We start from the raw sequence: 19,201 nt of genomic DNA, 5'->3' as shown, positions 1-19,201 counted from the left end.
TTTCCAATATCAGGGAACTGCCTGGGTTTAAGTTGAAGTGAAATAAAAATTGAAGTTCTAAGTGGCTAAACGATACACTTATAATTTCAGTGTTTCTCTGCTTCTTGGATAAATCATGACTGAACTCTTTGGTATGGTTACTGTAGACTTGGCCACTGCTTGCAGAACCTATTCCAAAAATCAGATTCCTGTAAAAATAAATACATCAACTAGAAGGTACAAAGAAAATATAGCTAGCTAAAAATAAAAATTACCAGTAGTTTGTTTTCTTTGATAACACACAGTAGTTTGGTCCATTGCCCAAAACGTTTCTTTCTAAGAAGGAAGGCACAGATTTTGGCATCCTTCACCAGATCCATAGAGGCTTCCTCAGAAGGCCACTGATGTCTCATTTTCTTCCCCTTTCCATCCTCCTCCTCTTCATCATAGGATTCGTAAGAGCTGCTCATAGCATCTGAGTCATAATCTTAAAGAAAAGTGTAAAAGTGTTAGCATAAAACAATTAGCCATGAAGTAACTGAAATAATCGAAAACCTCAAGAAGGTTCATTTTAAGTTAAGGCTTTTGAAAGTCAGCCATGAACAAATTACTGTTTCAGTGCTTAGTAGTATCAATACATTAAGTTAATTGAATTAAGAGATGCTGTTCCATTATGAAACTTTATAGAAGACCCATACAAACACCCTGTGAATTTTAATCGAAAGGATAAGCTGGGAATACATAGCTAGAATTTCAGATGGTGTTTTATTATTCTCAAAATATTATTTGACAGATACCTTCATTTTTTGTAATTCTTTCCCAGAGAAACATCTTCATCTTGCCTTAGTACAGTACATCAAGAAACAAACACTCCATATGCTAAAGGTCATAAGAGTACATGGTGGAGCAATATCTACCTATCCCCACATTTCATATAATTCTCAAATACAGCACCTGCACTGATACAATTAACATTCAGTAGATAATGCTGTCTTGAACTACGGATTTTGCCATAGTTAAAGGCATTGTGCAAAAAATGTTTTGTTCTGTGCTTAGCCTAAGCAGATAAAACCTTTTCCAAGTTCCGTGATGGAATGGCAAGCTTCCATTTTAATGAAACAGCCTCCCTTCAGGCCTTTCATTTTTGACAATGCAGACAGATTGAGCAGTACCTCAACTACCAAACCATTTTGCCATTATCCCAGAACCCTCTTCCACCATCCATACTTATTTATTTGTTTATGTGGGTATATGTATATAAAGTCCTTCAGATACAGCAGGTCTGTTACCCACTAGCACATGTTCCCATGGAGGAAAATTGACTGGAACATTTTTAAGACTGAAGTTTCATCTAAACATTTCAAGTAGACTTTGATATATTTTTTAGCTAGAAGGTGGAAGAAATTCTCCCCTTTGCTTTAGCTAGGTAATTAGGACTCAAATGGGATGTAGGAAGGAAAGACTGGGAAGAGGGCAAGAGAGTTCATTGCTGGAAAGCTCATTCTCCATCAGTTCCTCCCCAGGTGAACAGTCAGAACGGAACATACTCAGACCTCACATCTCTAAATTAAGACTAGATATTCTGATCCAATTTGTGTTTTCACAAAAGTGTACGAAACAGTACACTTTCATTCCAAAATGAAATGAAAATAAAACTTGAAGCTCTGGAAGCTTCTTTTTTTTTTTAATTGAATTGCCGTCTTCTGGTCAATTCTGTTACAGAGTGTTTGGTTTGGGGCAGCTCCATATGGGCAAGTGGTAAAAGCCTCAGATGATTATCAATGGGAAAACACTACAATTTTTCACTTGCTTTACAAAAATCAAAATGAGGATGGAAAAATTTAGGGTAGATGTTTAAACTGACAGATTTTGAAACAGTTATTCCAGAGTATTTATTTTTGCAGATTTGTTTAACAGAATAAGACCTGGTAGAACTTGCCGCTTCATCCATCTCTTTCTCTTTCTTCCCCATGAAGCAGGAAAAAAGCCTAAACAAAAACCCACCAAAACCAGAACCAAACCAAAACATTCTCCCTGCTCCAACTTCTTTCAGAACAGTTTTCCTCAAACTTTCACACTGAAACATTAGGAAACACTGGAGAGATCACTGACCACTTGTAAACACACAAGAGCATGCCAGCCTGTTGGAAGCAGAGGCAGAATGATTCATGTGAGGCTAACAAATACAAAGATGTAAGGTCTAATTATTAAATCAGCATCTTCAAGAAGGTCTTCTCCCAGAGGTGTGGGTTGTAGGACAAGCTGCCATGACCTAAAGTTGCCACCTCTCTGGGGACTTTTTCAATGCCTGCCTTTCCCTTTTGAAAAAGTAATACTTAGGTGCCCATAACCTCCTCATCCTTTCTTCATGTTCAGTCATGTTCTTTGTTGGAGCTACGTCACTGTCACAGTGTTCACCTTGATGTTTGGTCCATTTCGACAATACTCTTTTACCTCTTTTGTGATTTTCTTCTAGTTTTGGCAAAAATATTATTCTGACAGATTTTTTTTTTTTTTTTTTGGTAAGAAGAAGTTGTTACTACTCATATGTTGAGCAATGGAAATACCATTCTGGTGGCATATTTTCTGTATTTATAAAGAGATTTTTTTTCTCCAAAATTAAGAAACTACCTCTTCAATGTAAGAGTGTCTAGGGGTTAATTTTCAGCAGATGTATTTGAAACATGACTGTACAGGGGGCACAATCTTCAAGTATAGTCTTCCCAAGAGAGCGGAGCTGGATCATTTCTCTACACTCTGAATACACTCTGAAGAAGAGACTTTTCTCTCAGAGGACTGCATTTTTAAGTGCATCAATCAAAACTATGAAAAAATGGAATCTGTTTTAACTCCCTGGTTTTCCTCCATCTTTAGAACATGATTTAACTTTTTCATATTGCAGAAAATAATATTTCACCTCAGATAAAATTACAGGTCTTCCCTTTGCCATATATCAAAAAGTTGGTTTTCTTCTGGCCTAAACCCCATGCAGCAATCTTGCCTTCTGTCCAGCAAATTTACTGGGTTAAATCATTGATCTTTCTTCACAACATTGAACCGTATGATTTATTTTCCTACACTAAGTTTTACCAGTTTCAAAAAAAAGTGTATGTAGGAAGTGCTGATTGAGACTTGACAGTAGAAACTGAAATTCTGCATGTTAAATACCCTACAGGTATTTCCTATGTGGCTTGCAAGCATTCCAAGTGCAGATTTCCTATTACCCATAAGCTGTAGGCTCAGCAGAGCAACTCTGCTGGCACAGCAGTTGCAGGTTCATCCAAATCTCTGTTTATAGGAGGAGGAAAGCCAACAGGAGCTTCTGAGACTCCCATCCTCACACAGCCTAACGGGATCTCTGGGGACCTGTTGCCATATCCTGACCATTAACCACTCCTCATGTTTCTCTTCTCGTTGATTTGTGGGACTCTGGGCCAGACGAAGAGCTTGTTGTGTGACTCACACCAGGAAGGATGCCCACCTCGGAGTACTCAGATCAGCCCTGCTGAAACTTGGCTGCTCTTTACCACATTCTGTTTCTACTACTTGTTTCTCCAAAGTGCTCTATCATATCCAAACCAAGTCTTCCAGGTTCTGAGACACAAACTAGCACAAGCAGAAAACGTGAAAAATGTCTCTCAAAAATAAAGTGGATTTATTAAATCTACTAAAGTCTCAGAGAGTCAGAATGCACTGATACAACAAGTCTTTAGCACCTTCTGATGACTCCAACTTCTTTTGACATTGGCTTTTCATCTTTATGTTCAAAATTTTGTGCTGCTAAGGGGTGAAAATCACAGTGGACTTTCACATTATTTGTAATACATATTTCTAAGATTAGTCTGTAATCATTTAAGCATATTGTACAGATCAGTAGATTTTAATACAGAGAAAGAGAGTTATCAGACAAGTCATATCCATGTGTTTGTTTACAAACCAATTACAGGGACTTGGGGAAGTTATGGATATTTCATTTTCATGACATATATTCTGCAATTTTCTTCAGTTCTTGTTTACCTTTACAGGTAAGACACAAGGTATGTTTGCCTCCTTGCTATTAAGGACATTACAAAAATATTCTATAGGAATATTTCCTTTAGATAATGATGTCTGTCCCAGCAGCTGTATAACAGTTTATTCTTGCACTTTTATACATCTAGCACTTTAGTTTTGTCTTCTTCATCTCAAATAGTCTGAACTATTGTTAAGCTATTGTTACATCTTTTAAGACAGTGCTTTGGTAGTTTATTTTAATTACCATACAACTAGATTTAGTGGAAGTTTTGCATGAATGGAGATGTGTTGCTCATGTCACATTGAATTTAAAAGTAAATTCATTACCAATGAAGAGGGGAAACACTTTTAACACAAATTAATAGAGGTGACAAAAAAGTTCAGAACATAAGAAAATATAGCAAAATCTCAGCGAGATGCTGACTCACACTAAGAGATCTTTAAGTGTCTTGATATATAGACCTGAATTATGGAATTATTGATGAACTATTAAGACCGCTATCCTAAATATTTTTATGCATTTGGATGGTTAATAAGAAATCAATTTCATATTTTGCCTTTTTTTCCCCCTAGGCAATCCTTTAGCAGTGCCATTAACGTTTGCACTATTCATATTTTTCTGCCTGAGCATGGATCTTGTTTAATGACAAATCAGAAGCTGACTGGATTACCCCACAGCATTTCAAGGGAGAAAATGAAGAGACCAGCGATTCTGCTGCTCTTCAAAGTCTGTATGTTCTTTCATTTGGTTTCCAGGACATGAAACTCTTTCTTACCTTGAATTCTGTAAGTTCATTAAGAGTTGCTAGATAACCCCAGTTTGTGTGGTGTACAGATGAATAACATTTTAGTCTTAAAGTGACTCCTATGCATGTTTCAAGAAGAGAGATCATTTTATTCATTTGTTCTGGTTCAAATAATTAAAATGGCTATAAAATGGGGGAAGATAATCCTTTAATCTTTGGGCCATAGAAAATAATGATTAGTAATAAATCAGCCCTACACAAGTAATGAATTACTCCAGCCAATAAAAAAGCAGCAAAAAGAATAATCTTTGTAATTGTTTTGGTACAATGCTCACAGCAGTCATTTCAGCATTTCATCAGTGTGGTCTCAGCACAGCTCCACTTAAGTGCATAGGTCTTTGGGTAAGTATTTGGATGTGAAAAAGAGCATTTGGGTGTGGCAAAAGGATGTTCTGGTGGCCAGCTGGAGGCAGCCCTCTGCCTAGTGCATTAAATGAGTATTCACAAAAGTATTCTCGTGTGTATCACACTTGGCTTGTGGGAGCCAGTATGACCAATTTATTCCTTTCCCCACTGTGTCATCAGAAATGCTGCAAATCACAACTTTTCAGTAATTCCTTTTCTCTTTTTATTTGTCTATTTTACCAAGCAATTCAGTGCAAAAGAGACACAGCAGTAGATGTGCAGATCAGCATCAGTTTCTGAGACCTCTACATGCACAGTATGATCAGTTTAGAGGGGGTTTACTCTGGACAATACTTAACTCTGGACTCCTGGTCCAACGCCCCCATCACGTTTGTGGTTCAAAGCAGTTCAAAAGACTAGTGGCTAATCTGGACCCTCTGTCTCCAAACGTTGCTGAAACCTGTTTTATGTGCACCTAACTTGAGCTCCACGTTTAGTTTCCTCTAAAAGGAGCCTGTTTAATGATCACTGAAACAGTTCTGCAAACCAAACCAATGCATGGCTGGTGAGGATAACCAGCACTGGCCCCAAATCAAAGCAACGCTCATGACACATCACCACAGCACTAATACAGATGTAGTTGTCAAACATTAAAAAACGCTGAGAAAAGTCAAAGGACACTGGATTGCTCTGAAACTGATCTGAAAATATCTTACTCACTGGAAGTGATGTACTCAGGAGCCTTCCCTGGACTGAGTGGCACGGCCTCTTCGTAATAGCCTTCAGGAAGGGAAGATGTTGGCAGTGGTGGAGGCCCGTTATCTGGTGGCTAAATGAACAAAAAAAAAATTATTATAGACCAATAAGGTGTTAAATTAAACATGGACAGAACATCTGCTCATGATCAGTGCCAGTGCATTCAGCCTTATAAACCCTGCTCTCGTGACTATTTGGTATGTAAACTATCTCTGAAGGCAAGGCTCTGGAGCGCTGAATCAGGTGTCCTTTGAATTTAAGGTGTCTTTACTTAAGAACTGGAAATCTAAAGGGTCTATGTAAGAAAGAGATTTCTACACATAGACCATTTTACAGTGTTAAGGTTTATTTATTAGTATTTTACATCTAAAATAATTCATATTACAGCAGCAAACAGCTGCTTGGTTGGACAGTTTAGAAAAGCTGAATAGCCTGAGATGGCAGAGACCAAGGACAGAAAATTTAAACCATATTTTCATGATAGGTTTTTTTTCAATAACAAATCAATCCTTAATATACACATTAACTTTTATAATTCTATTTCTGCATAGTGAAAACTGAGTTACAAACAAAGAAAAGTTTGAAACATCAAGAAGTTATTGCATGATAAAATAAATATGTCAAATACCAGGTCAAATTCTAAAATGTTTCTTTTCTAAATATAAACCTGTTTTAAATTTAAAACTGACCGACTGCTGGTTTGTTGATATAGTAACAAAGTAAATTTAGTACTCTGTGACTTCTTCCATATGACTTTACTGTTCTATTTCCTTAACAAGTACCAAAACAACTATATTTTACAGAACTCATTCATATTTGCCCACAGGATTTTATTTTTGTATTTACATATTAGAGAAAATACTGAAGCCCTTTTCCAGCACCAGTGGTTTACTGTATGATTTCAAAAATTTAACTTGCAAGCAGAGTCTCATTTCTGCTGTAACACTTTTCAATGCATCTTTCTTCTTCTTTTTCACGTGATGACAGAGATGCAATGGTGTTTGTCTGCATTGGACTGATCAAGTCTAAATTAAGGGGATGAACAGAGGTAGTGAAATAAGAAACTAGTCAGACATTTCTGGACTGCAACTCAGATGAACTGCCCAGTGCAGCATGGGCATAGAGCCTTTTTCCACCTCATACAGATGAGGCCACAGTGACTCCTCGTTTGCTACAGACCTCAAGTTACCTGGGAGGAACCTGAGCTTTAATAACATGTGGCATTAGCTGCAGTGAGATTACTTCTGTGGGCACTTTCAGGGCTGCATTCATCTTTGCATATTTCAAAGCCAGACATCTCCAAATCTCATTACTGATTACACACCTATGCCAGACACCTCATCCTTTAACAACATCAGCAAGATAAGTCCCACCCTTAGTGTGCTCTGCAGTTAAATTCATATCGAGTAGGTTATTCCACCTTGCAGGTAAGTGCTTGTGTGCTCCCAGTGTGCATGAAGTCAAGGAGCTAGTGACTAAACTTGCCCTTCAGCTCATCCACCATGGACTTCCCTTTGCACACCAAGTAAAACCAGAAACTTTTTCATGAACAATGAACTGATTCATGACTGAACACAGAAATTCTTGGTCAGATTGAAATTTACATTAATATTACCTCTCTATCAAATGATACAGTCAACTTATGTAGCAGTCAATTACAGGTGGCAATTACTGTTATCTACAATGTGAACCAAATGAGTTTTCCTCATAGACCAGCTTTGCTAGAGAAATTATCTGTCAAAGAAGCAAAATAATGAAAAAATGTGACTTAGTGTAGTGCCCCTGTAATTTTGCTGAAAAAAAAAATCAAATCGCCAATCTCCACATCATCACAAAATAAATGAGTCTTTCAAGGTTAGCTGCTGCTGGGAAACAGGCATAAGGGACGTTACAAATTATTACATGTTCAAGAATGTTGGAAAATTGACAGTAATTATGAATTACTCTACACACATCACCTCTGTGTGGCCTGAACTGCTGGACACAAGTGGGAGAACTGCCTCCAAAGTGTTCAGCTTTTGTCCCTTCGTGCAGGTGGAAAGAACCTTATTCTAGTGATATGGGGTCACAATTTGTTCCTGGGGCAGTGTAGATTCACACAACCCTTTTATTAGACAGAAAAATTAATATCTTGGTCTAGCCTTAAACCATTTTTCCCATCAGGTGTATATACAATATATGAAATTCCTATCGTTATTAAATCTCATTCACCCAGGAAATACCTGTCCCAAGTCATTTCAATTTTGTCTTGACACAGCACTGACGTTTCAAAGCTTTATTTTATCCAGGAACAAATAAGAGGTTCCAATAAAGATCAGGGGGGGAAAAAAAATCCTTGTTTTTAGACAAAATGTTATTCAGAAAGAAAGAAAAAAGGAAATGAAACACAAATGGTGCTTGTCTGATTTCAACCCTGCTGGAGCACCAGTTACTTCATACAGCTGGGGCGGGCTGGGCTGTGCAGCCAACGTCAACACAGATGGAATCCATTGCTGAATTAACCAGGCCCTGCTCTCTGAAATGCATTTTGCAGTGCTTGCCATAACAAAGTTGAAAACAATTATAAAAATGATTCATTTTTTGGGGTGAAAAAAAAGGGAGAAACAGAAACATCCAACATTAAATACTTTCTGATAAAAGCAAGGCTGTTTTAATACTGAAAAAAAATTAAATCGATTAAATACAAAATAAAAATATCTTATTTAAATCTGAACCATAAACAACTATATCTTTTGGGAGCTATGGAATATATAAGAGTTTGATCACCAAGATATGTTAAAAGTATATGTGTGCATTCTGGTATTAGTTACTGATATTTATAGTGCTTTAATTTTTTTGCTATTGCTAGTTGCATTGTTTAATTCTTTAAACTTGGCAATTTTTAGTGGAAAATTTTGATGAAGTTATGAACTGAAATAAGTCTTTATTCAGTAACTTTTCAATAGTTTACCTGAAAAAATAAAAAGGCCAGAAACCCCACAAAACTATTTACATATTCTATAAAAGGATTAAATCTCAGAAGACACTAGAACATTTGTAGCTTGAGTGGTATCAGGAGGAAAGACCTGGCAACCTGCAAAGAAGGCATTAGCATAAATTTCTAGATTTTTTTTCTTTTTTACGACAGGCAACAGGGAAGAAAACTGGAGAGTGTTGCCCCTCAAGGCAAATAACCTTGCTCGATCACAGGAATAAGAACTGAGTTAGAAAATAAATTACAATTACTTTTATCTCCTTGGAGGAAAAGGGACAAAGACAAGTGATACATTGTTTCCCAGAATAATAACAGTAATACTGAAAAAATACTGATGAAGATGTTTGTCAGGTATTGGATTTGAGACCAAATGAAAGATGCTTTAACCAAAACTAAGGGGATGAGGTGATCATTACACTACAGAGTTGATATGTCTGATGACATTAAAGACTGGATGGTGCACAGGATGCCCAATTTCAGTTTACAGGATGGATTGCTGAGAGAATGAAACAAAATATCTCCAAATAATAAGCAATATTTAACCAGATGGTAAAACTCCTTATCCTACTGGTCTCTGAAAAGGACTTACAAGGACATATTAATTTAATGGCATATTATGGTTTTCCACTCCACTTGCCCACCTGTATTCCACAGACCACAAATAAACTCTTTCGTACTTTATCCTAAGAAATAAACTACTCTATTTCCTTCTCTGTCCAAGGGTACCGAGCAAGATAGACAGTGACTTTTTTTTAGGGATAGCCTAGCTGATATCTGCTGACAATACGGAAAGCAGTCTGAAAGACAGAGAAAAATAAATGTCAGTGTACAGAGGCCTGAGGATATAAAATCACTTTATACCCTAATGAAGACTTACACTGTGTAGGAAATAGCAACACCTCCCTTTACGCAATGATTTAGGATGTGGAGATTTCCAGAGCGAAGCAGAGCCTGTCAGTACACTCATGATGCAGGCAAAGACTGCCAGCAACTCAAGTGCCACGCTCGCATGTGTGTTATTAGATCAACCACCAGCTTGGATCCAGCCGAACTGCAGAGCCAGCTGCTACATAACCAACCCCTCAGTGCTGAAGGCAGCAACACGAGACTGGAACAGTGGTCACACACTGGTGATGTATAATAAAGCTGCTCAGGAGCCAGCAGGCAAATGTGGGCTATCAAGAAGAAGCTCTGACATGTGTGCATGCCATTAGCTCTGGAGGAAGCTTAGACCTGACCTCTGTACAACCCCACCACATCTTCAGCCTGGAGAGGGAAGAGTACTCACACCTTTACGGTTCCTAACTCCACATGTGGAAAAAATGGATGTTCATTAAACAAGATGAATCAACAAACTGAGCAGCAATACAACTCACAAAATTACTGAGCATACATTTCAACCAGGATTTGTTTAAACAGTGTAAGGGTTGGAAACTGGGCATTAGTACTTGCCACACACTTGCTATGAAAGCCTTTGGCTAAACTCAAAATTGCTAAGGCACTTAAGAGAAATCACTGTTTTCCTTGGGGTGTGATCCTGAACAGTGACTTGAGCAGGTTTAAGGCTAAGAACAGAAGGCACACACTTGGCATGCTGTTCCCCAGGGAGTGGAGGTGCATCTGACACAGCCCAAGAGCATGTCTGCTGACTTCTGGGTGAATGCCTAATTAGAGATATCATTGGAAAAATGCTTAGTATGTAGAGTAGAGTAACTACAAACAGATCACAGCCTCAGAAAGCGCAGCCTGATGATGGGAAAGGGATCTGAATAGACTTGCCTGCATTAAACAATGAATCAGGGCATCCTATGGCTCCACTATTTGATCTGAAGATTGCCTGGAGAGCATTTACACAGGACCCTCATCACAAAATAGAACACATCTGCTCAGATACCCAAATAACCCCTTTACCTAAAAAAACGAAGGTAAAGATGGCAGTGAAGAGGATCAAAGGGAAACAGTAAAAAAACAACATAGTATTTCATTTGAGCAGAGAACCCAGTTGGTTATTGCATCTTTCTAATGGCACTGTCACTCTGTGCCCAGACAAAAATTGTCTCAGTTCTTCCTACTGTATGTAATTACATTTGAGATATTAAATAAAACCAAAAAGACTGGAGCATGGAATGCACCACTAGAAAGAACTAGGTAGTTGGAAAGAGTTACACCCAAACTCTTTGGAAGACTGGAGTGCAAATAAACTCCAGACTCCACGGAAGCAACCTAAGATGTAAAAAAATAATTAAAAGCGAAAGAGAATGACCCAGAAACAAACCCAAGGTACTTCTGTATCATTCAGAATTTATAATAAAAGATTATTACACAGCCAGTTGGAAGGATCACTCAGACAAAGCAATAGAGTTGACTCATGTCAAGCAAAGGGTCTGTGTGTACCAAGAAATGAAATGGGCTTTAATTAATGCTAGGAAACACTTTCATACATATTACATGAGAAAGATGAATCTGAATTTTAAGTAGCATGGGGCTCTCAGACAGAGATGTTTATTGTAAGTGAGCTCAAAGAAGTGTCTGTATTCCCCAGCAAAAACAAAATCACCTTCTTCTTCCAGGAGTTAATAAGCTCATCCAAGTGCATGACATGACAGTGAGGACAAGACAAGCAGTACAATGAGAAAAGTGCAGGCAACACTTTTTCCGCTGGAACAATGTTGTCTAAGGGCCTGAGCACTGCATCGAATAGGAACAAGAGAAGACCTGGTACTCACTGACCTAACTCCTTTCCCATGTGTTTGCGCACAGAACGTTAATGAGCATGGTGAGGAAAGCAAATAGTACCTCAACTATCAGCACAGGGATGGTGTTTCATGGGCAGGTATAGCACAGAAACATGAAATGAAAAACCTGAGGCCAGAAGTGTGAGCATGTTAAGAAAAAATGGTGGGACAATATCCTATAAAATCTGTGCCATTATTAATTTGATAGTTTTCTTATATGAAGGTCAAAGATCATCAGCATCTAGTTAAAAAAAAAAAAAGTGTACACAGCTTCACAAAAGAACTTGGTACAGCAGTTCAATCCTACTCTAACTCATCCAGTTTAACTGTAAATCCCAATTCAGAGAGAGAGAGAGACCAGTTCATTCTGGCAGCTTAGACATGAAGAAAGTTTTGAAATATGGTGATGTGTATTACTATAAAGGTATACCATAAATTAATTGAGAAGGAAATTGCTTTAATGAAGACTTTTCTGTGACACTTTTGCAAATGTGAAATAAATCATCAACAATAATGCACCAACCTCACCCATGGAAAACGGGAATGAGAGTTACAGTGTACTGCAAGACATGGCTAATGCAAAAAAGAGGCAATATGCATTTCCTTATCCTTATTGATTATGCAATCATATATGATGGCTGAAACTATTCCACAATTGCAGCGTGCCCAGGTGGCTAAGAAGGCCAATGGCATCCTGGCTAGTATCAGAAATTGTGTGGCCAGTAGGACTAGGGCAGTGACCACTCCCCCGTACTTGGGACTGGTAAGGTCACAGCTCAAATTCTGGGCTCAGTTTTGGGCCACTCACTGCAGGAAAGACATTGAAAGGCTGGAGTATGTCCAGAAAAGGGCAACAAAGACGGTGAAGGGTCTAGAGAACAAGTCTTATGCAGAGCAGCTGGCGGAGGTGGGGGTGTTTAGCCTGGAGAAAAAGAGGCTTGAGGGGACCTCATCACTCTCTACAACTACCTGAAAGGAGGTTGTCGCCAGGTGGGGTCCATTTCTTCTCCCAAGTAACAAACCACAGGACAAAAGGAAACAGTCTCAAATCATATCCGGGGAGGTTTAGATTGGATATTAGGACAAATTTCTTCACCAGAAGGGTTGTTAAGCACTGAAACAGGCTGCCCAGGAAAGTGGTGAAGTCACCACCCTGGAGGTGTTTAAAGAGGTACAGATGTGGCACTTACAGACAAGGTTTAGTGGTAGCTTTACATAAATCGTTGAACTCAATGATCTTAAGGTCAACCTACGTGATTCTGGTTCTATGTCCAGAAGATTGCTGTTCTGGTCACTTGTACATGATCCTTACAGCCAGTACACTGATATCATTCACTAGAATTACACCATAGCTCAAAATGAAACTGCTAGAGTCACAGAATCACAGAATATACCAAGTTGGAAAAGACCTCTGAGATCATCAAGTCCAACCCTTGACCCAACACCACCCTGTTAACTAGACCATGGCACTAAGTGCCACACCCACTCTCTTCTTAAACACCTCCAGAGACGGTGACTCCACCACCTCCCTGGGCAGCCCATTCCAGTGTCTGATCACTCTCTCTGTAAATAATTTCTTTCTAATGTCTAACCTAAACTTCTCCTGGCACAGCTTAAGACCGTGCCCTCTCATCCTACTGCTGGCTGCCTGGGAGAAGAGACCGACCCCACCTGGCTACAACCTCCTTTCAGGTAGCTGTAGAGAGCAATAAGGTGTATCTTAGACACAATGGAGCAAAATGAAACCTTTGAGAGGAACACGACTGTGGTTACAAAGGATATCTGAAGCACAGGTACCATGGTGAGGGAAAAAAACCTACTTAAACGCAAGGACAAAGACCGGTAGTGATGGAATGGGATGGTGGAACAACTTTTCAAACTGAAAGAGTGGGTTAAAGAAACCCAAATGCTAGTAAATAGATTTTAATAAGTTTCTGAAAGGGTTAATATTTTATCATTGCCGGCACTAAGAGTGACTGCCCTGAATAATCAAAAAGGCCTCTTTACTCGTTCCTTCATTATGGAAGAACTTGTTGAGACATGTTTAAACTGAAGTTATAGCCAGCTCTGAATTAAAACAAATGAATATTTGTTGCATTTATTTTTGTGGCTTTTGAAACTTCTTTAAGGAAAGAACTTGAAGAATAATACTGTCTTAAGATCATCTTTAAAGAAAACCAGAGAATAACAACTGCTTTTCAGTATCAGAAGAAAGAGCTAGATGAAACAAAGATTCCTAAGTACCCACCTGGCACACTCCTTGCTTTTGTTATGGCACTTTCCTCACTGCACACTTTATAGAAGAAGCTCTAAGAATGGCACTTTTTTGGATGCTGTGCAAAGAATGATTAATGTAATTGGTGATCTTTCACCTCAAAAATCCTTTTGATTTCCAGATGGCTTTTTTTTCTTCTCCAAGGACACTATCTCCTTTCAGCATTTTCTAATAAATATCTAAGAGTATACCTGACAGTCAGCCAGATAAAGGGAGGCTGTCAAACCTCTTCTCCACAACAGGAAACCCATTTATATGAAGCACTCCTACAGAGTTACTGTGTACTGTGCAAGAATGGGTTGGAGGAAGATGACCCATCCTTTTGATTCATAACTGCAGGGTTCTGGCATTTTGCTGAACACGTGTTGCAGTTTAATAATTATTAAATTGTTAATATTCCAAGAAAAACAAAACATATATTCAATTTTACTGTGAAAATCATGCAAAATAGCAAAGTGTGCTGTTTGTGTTTGATTTTGTTGGACTGCACAGTGCAATGAAATCACCAACTGTCAGATGTAATATGACAACCAAATGCTTGGAGGCTAGAAGTATTCTGTCACTGTCATGCTGTGGATAATTTATGCCAGTAATCCTCAGGCACATCTGAACAGCAGGACATGCCGGATATTATCCTACTGCCTCAATGGAAAATGTACTTCAAGGCCACTTGGTGATAGTGTAATGATGGGATCCCAGGTGTTAAACCACCAGAAGCACTTTGATATATGCACAGAGCCTTGGCTCAGTTATTCCTCCAAACCCATCATCTAGCAGTGCTTCTTGCCTGTCAAGAGCAGGGAAACGCCACAAAAGTAGCTGCTGACATGGAGAAGGATGAAGCAGGCTAAAGACACAAGCCCTCGCATTAAGCAGATCCAAGAGGGGAGCAGTGATGGGACAATTTCAAACACAGTGACCTGCTCCTCTGCTGCTGACTCCAACAAAGCTTCCCAGCTGCTGGTAGTGTACCTGTGCTAGCAAGCACACAGTGATGCACCCAGGCAAGTGGTATCTCAGTTCTGCAGCAGAACTTGGTGCTGCCCATAAGCTTCACATCCTTTATTGACAGCCTTTGCTTTGCGGGCCACCCAAAAAAGCTGCATGCACAGGCAAGAGAGGATTTGCGCTTTCTCTGCCTAACAAAGTCTGCTAGACCAGATGCAGCCAAGGAAATGTATACAAAAGAGAATTACTAAGAGGCTGAGTGATTGGTGATTTCCTTCATTCAAGTATATCTAAGGTCCAACTTTGTCCCTCAATTTTAAGACCGGTTCCAAAGCCCACTGAATCCAGGAAAACTCTCTGGGCTTTAATGTGTTTTAGTAACTGGAGACTTAATTTAAACTATTAACAGCATGTCTCTAAATAAAATGAATTTTATACTCTTTGTTCTTGGACTGATGAATAACAAAACTGATACAAGATTTGGCCTGAGCAAATATGCAGGTCTATTTACAGATTTACAAAGTAAAACTTGCACTGTACCTGCCCACATATAATTCTAACTCCTGGCACTACTTTAAGGAGTATTGAATTCCTTCCCACCCACACATCTTTACATAAGTAGAAGCTTAAACACCAATTCAGACTAAACATTTTTGAATGCAGAAACCCTTGCAGAAACACAAAGAGAAACAGTAGTGTAAATGAAACTTTAATTTGCATGACACTTAATAACTGATGGGCTTAAGACACAGATTTTAAATAGTGTGTAGTTTATTTGAAGTTATTGATTCCCACTTTCAGTGAGTTCCTGTGCTCCAGCAGTATATTGTGTTTTCACTAGCGGCTAAGACCATCACTAGATGTTATTTAGCAAGCAGAAAAAACTTTCTGTTCTGAATGGCTGGCAAAAGGAGGTGCCATACAGCATGACTTTCAACTTGCAACTTGCCATGAAGATGGGCAACCTGGAGCATAATATCCTAGCCTCTGGTGGGCCCAGGTAATTTCTTCCATTTGACTATGAAAGCATGGTCTACGAAAAGGGTTAGGAAAGGTGGCTCAGTACTTGTGTCACTGAGAAACACAACTATTTACAGCTACAAATTTTTAGGACTCCATTGATTCAGGGTGAGTGGAAAATCACCATGCAGGAGCAGTAAAGGAAAGGAAAATTAGATCTTGGCCACTGTCACTAATGTCTTGTGTATAAAAAGAAAGATAATATGGCAGTCTCTGATCACATCTCATAATAATAATGAGGGTTTAAAAAAGAAGCAAAGTTCCAAAAAACAGTTAATGATCAATGTCATCATATCAATGTGACTTCAGGAGAAGAATTCAAAGAGTCATACTGGGTTTGAGCTTGCCCTACTGTTCAAAGGACAAAAAGCTGATGGTTTTGACTCTCCCTTCTGATTCCACCTGGTCTTTTGTAGGACAGCAGCAGTCTGTCATCTTTTTCACAAATTATGATGTGCCACTATCTCAAAATAGCACCACCTGTAACCTGTATTTGGATATTGCAAGACAATGAGAGGCTTGGGACACCTCCTGGCTCCAGAAAGGAAGGTGTAACCCACTGCTGCCTAATAGTACCAGCAGAATTGTAGAAAAACTGGCAAAAATCAGCTTCTGACACTATGGAAAAATCAGCTGAGCTTAATGAATTCACTGAGGTGAAAGCATCTGCAGTGTCACAGGCAGATCAGGAGGGAGGACCATGTTCAAACTCTACTCTGCCAGGCTCAACATGGGAAGACCCCACTGCAGACCAGCCAGTTCTAACTGTGTCAGCTTCCACAGTAATTCCCACAGTATCTCAGAGAAATATTTTTGCTACTCAAAACTCCAAACTGAACTACTGCAAAAAACAGTGTTGACCTCCTGGACCTAATTTATTTCACACCACTTCACTTGCTGCAGCTGTACCAACTTTAAGGGAGTTTACACATTAGTATATGAGAAAGAAAAAGTAGATCAGTCATCTTTAGAAAAATAACTTGAATCTTCAGAGCCAAACTGAACCTACACAAATATGAAAGAATGAGGATCTCAACTGGCTTCAGTTTATGAAGGTAGTACCTGAAGTCTACATTTCAAAGGCACATGCATTTTGCATAATTTTCATGCCCAAACCGTTTCCCTTGTAATTTATGCAATATGTATTTTGAGTTAAAGAAAAATAATCAGTTTCTGGCACTGTTAACCATGAAATGGATTCTCCAAGTTTCACTGCATATTAACAAGACCACTTTTGCATTCATTAGATATATCCATAATTATTTTACAGCATCCCTTTTAGTTGAATTTTGCTACAGTATATATAGCAACGCTGGATACTAAGGTTTCTAGCATAAACATTCCCTTCCTATATTGATTTCAGCATCTCTCATTACATTACGTAGAATTAAAACTGAGAGGAAAAAAACTTGTTCAGGTCACAAACAAAAAACCAGCAGTGCTTATGGAAAAAGTAAGGTTCAAGGTATTCCACACAATCCGTATTTGTTGTGTTTTCTTACTTTGTTCTGCAGTACATAGCATATAACGAAAGGCTGGCCAGACTTCAACTTGATAAATTAGTTCTTATATTCATAAGATGCTATTGGCTTATGTATCTCTTAGAAACAGGCATAAATGTGATAATAAAAAAACACATTAAAATGAACCAGAACATCAGCCATCCAGTTGTTCTGACCCTGTAAGCTGTGTCTGTGCTTCCTGCTTTAGTCAATGAACGTGGCTCTCTATGGATTGTCCTTATGACCATGCACAAAACTTTCCACAGAAGAATAAAGACATGGATACTTCATCAGTATTAGGGCGAAGACTATGTTCACCTTTTAACAGGCTAAATCATGATTTCCTTACACTTCTCTAAAAAAATATAATGCTGAAAATGTTTTCTTCATCGTATCTAATGTAAATTTGTTATGAGAGAAGCATTAAAGCTTGTTTACAGTTTATTCTATAATAAGAAAGCTGCTCTCAGCTGGAAGATGGAATTACAGATCTCGATCAGTATCTTTGCTATAAACATCTCTAAGAGCATGTGCATCTACTTGTTCTGCAGGGAATTTCCTATCCAGAGAGTGGGCAGGAAGGGCACTAAAGACTTTATTTAAAAAAAAAAAAAAAAAAGGAAGCATTTTTCCTTCATTTTAAAACTCTGCACCTTCATTTTTCAGCTATCAAGTCTTCTCATGAGGTTTGCTCCAGGAAATGTTTTTAATGGAATTGTAAGAAACTGTCTGGGACCTGTGGGCTTGGCCAGGCCAACCTCCAACATACAACGGGTCAACCTTTGAAGTTAAGGTTATGTTGCTCAGGCTTTTGTCACTTGAATTTTGAAAATCTCCAAAGATTACAATTCCGCAGACTTTGCCAGTGACCTATTCCTAGGCTTATTTCACCACAGGGAATTTTTTGCCTTGTGTTCTGCAAGTTGAACCGAATTCCCTCAACCAAAGCAGATGTGAGAGGAATAACCATTTCCCTGGACCTGCAGGCTCCTTCCCCTTGCAACCATTTCTGTTAATGCTTACCACAAATACATTCTCTCTCATCTATATTTATATAATTAAATATAATACTCACCAGCCACTGCTGAGGTATTTCTGGCAGAGGCATTTGAGGAGGCGCTGGCAAACTGTTGGCAACTTCTTGTTTCTGTACATGTTCTTTTATTTCTAAACCTGTGGAAGAGCAACAAACGTCATTCAACACCTTGGCAGATGCAAATGGGACATTTTTTCCACATGTGGACCCCATGTCTGACTGTCACACACTGAAATCTGGCACACAGTGCTGATCACAGCCTACCTCCCAAGTATGGTTACTGAGGCAGGACTGAAAGAATGCTGGGAATTCAGGAATTTAATCAAGCAGAACAAACACATACTTACTCTATATGATAATGACATATATGCTGTTTGGATCAACAAATGCCAGACACAGAATAAAATTACAGGAAATCATTCTGAACTGCACATCCATCTCAAACTGAAAGACTTGAACAAGATTCAAACACGTTGCCAGGCATCTACGATACAGATAAAACCACTTATTGGGGGAAGATACCACACTCAAAAACATCCCAGTGGCACCATACAGTGAATAAAACACAGTCAGTCTGTGGGCAGTACGTGACTGGCTGCCTTTCATCGGGGGAGATGGGCAACAGTTGTTCCCTCAGAACATTATGGATGGGCAAAGTCATCACAAAGAAATGAGCCCAAAAACATCTTTCATACCAAAAGAGTGGGAAAGAGGGTAGAAAAATGGTGACAGCTATTTGGCCAGGCCCACAGTGCCCATGTTCCCTGGGCTCCCTGCTGCCATCACCATCTCTGATCATGGGGCCATGGTG

General features: G+C 38.9%; 1 protein-coding gene across 6 annotated transcripts in view; it reads right to left on the bottom strand.

Annotated features, from left to right (window-relative positions):
• The window catches only part of AFAP1 (actin filament associated protein 1), a 116,933-nt gene that overhangs the window by 42,094 nt on the left and 55,638 nt on the right, over positions 1–19,201 (bottom strand). For all 6 annotated transcript variants that reach the window (XM_050337684.1, XM_050337683.1, XM_050337686.1 and 3 more), the window contains 3 exons: positions 18,430–18,527; positions 5,865–5,973; positions 255–466 (listed from right to left, as the gene is read on the bottom strand). In XM_050337684.1, the coding sequence (XP_050193641.1) occupies positions 255–466; positions 5,865–5,973; positions 18,430–18,527 (419 nt within the window). The remainder of the gene's footprint in view (positions 1–254; positions 467–5,864; positions 5,974–18,429; positions 18,528–19,201) is intronic.

This window comes from Myiozetetes cayanensis, unplaced genomic scaffold (genome assembly GCF_022539395.1).
Source record: "Myiozetetes cayanensis isolate MyiCay16 unplaced genomic scaffold, myiCay2020 scf7, whole genome shotgun sequence".
Taxonomy (NCBI): domain Eukaryota; kingdom Metazoa; phylum Chordata; class Aves; order Passeriformes; family Tyrannidae; genus Myiozetetes; species Myiozetetes cayanensis.
Note: the sequence above shows the minus strand (reverse complement) of the source record. Positions and strands in the feature narration are given on the sequence as shown.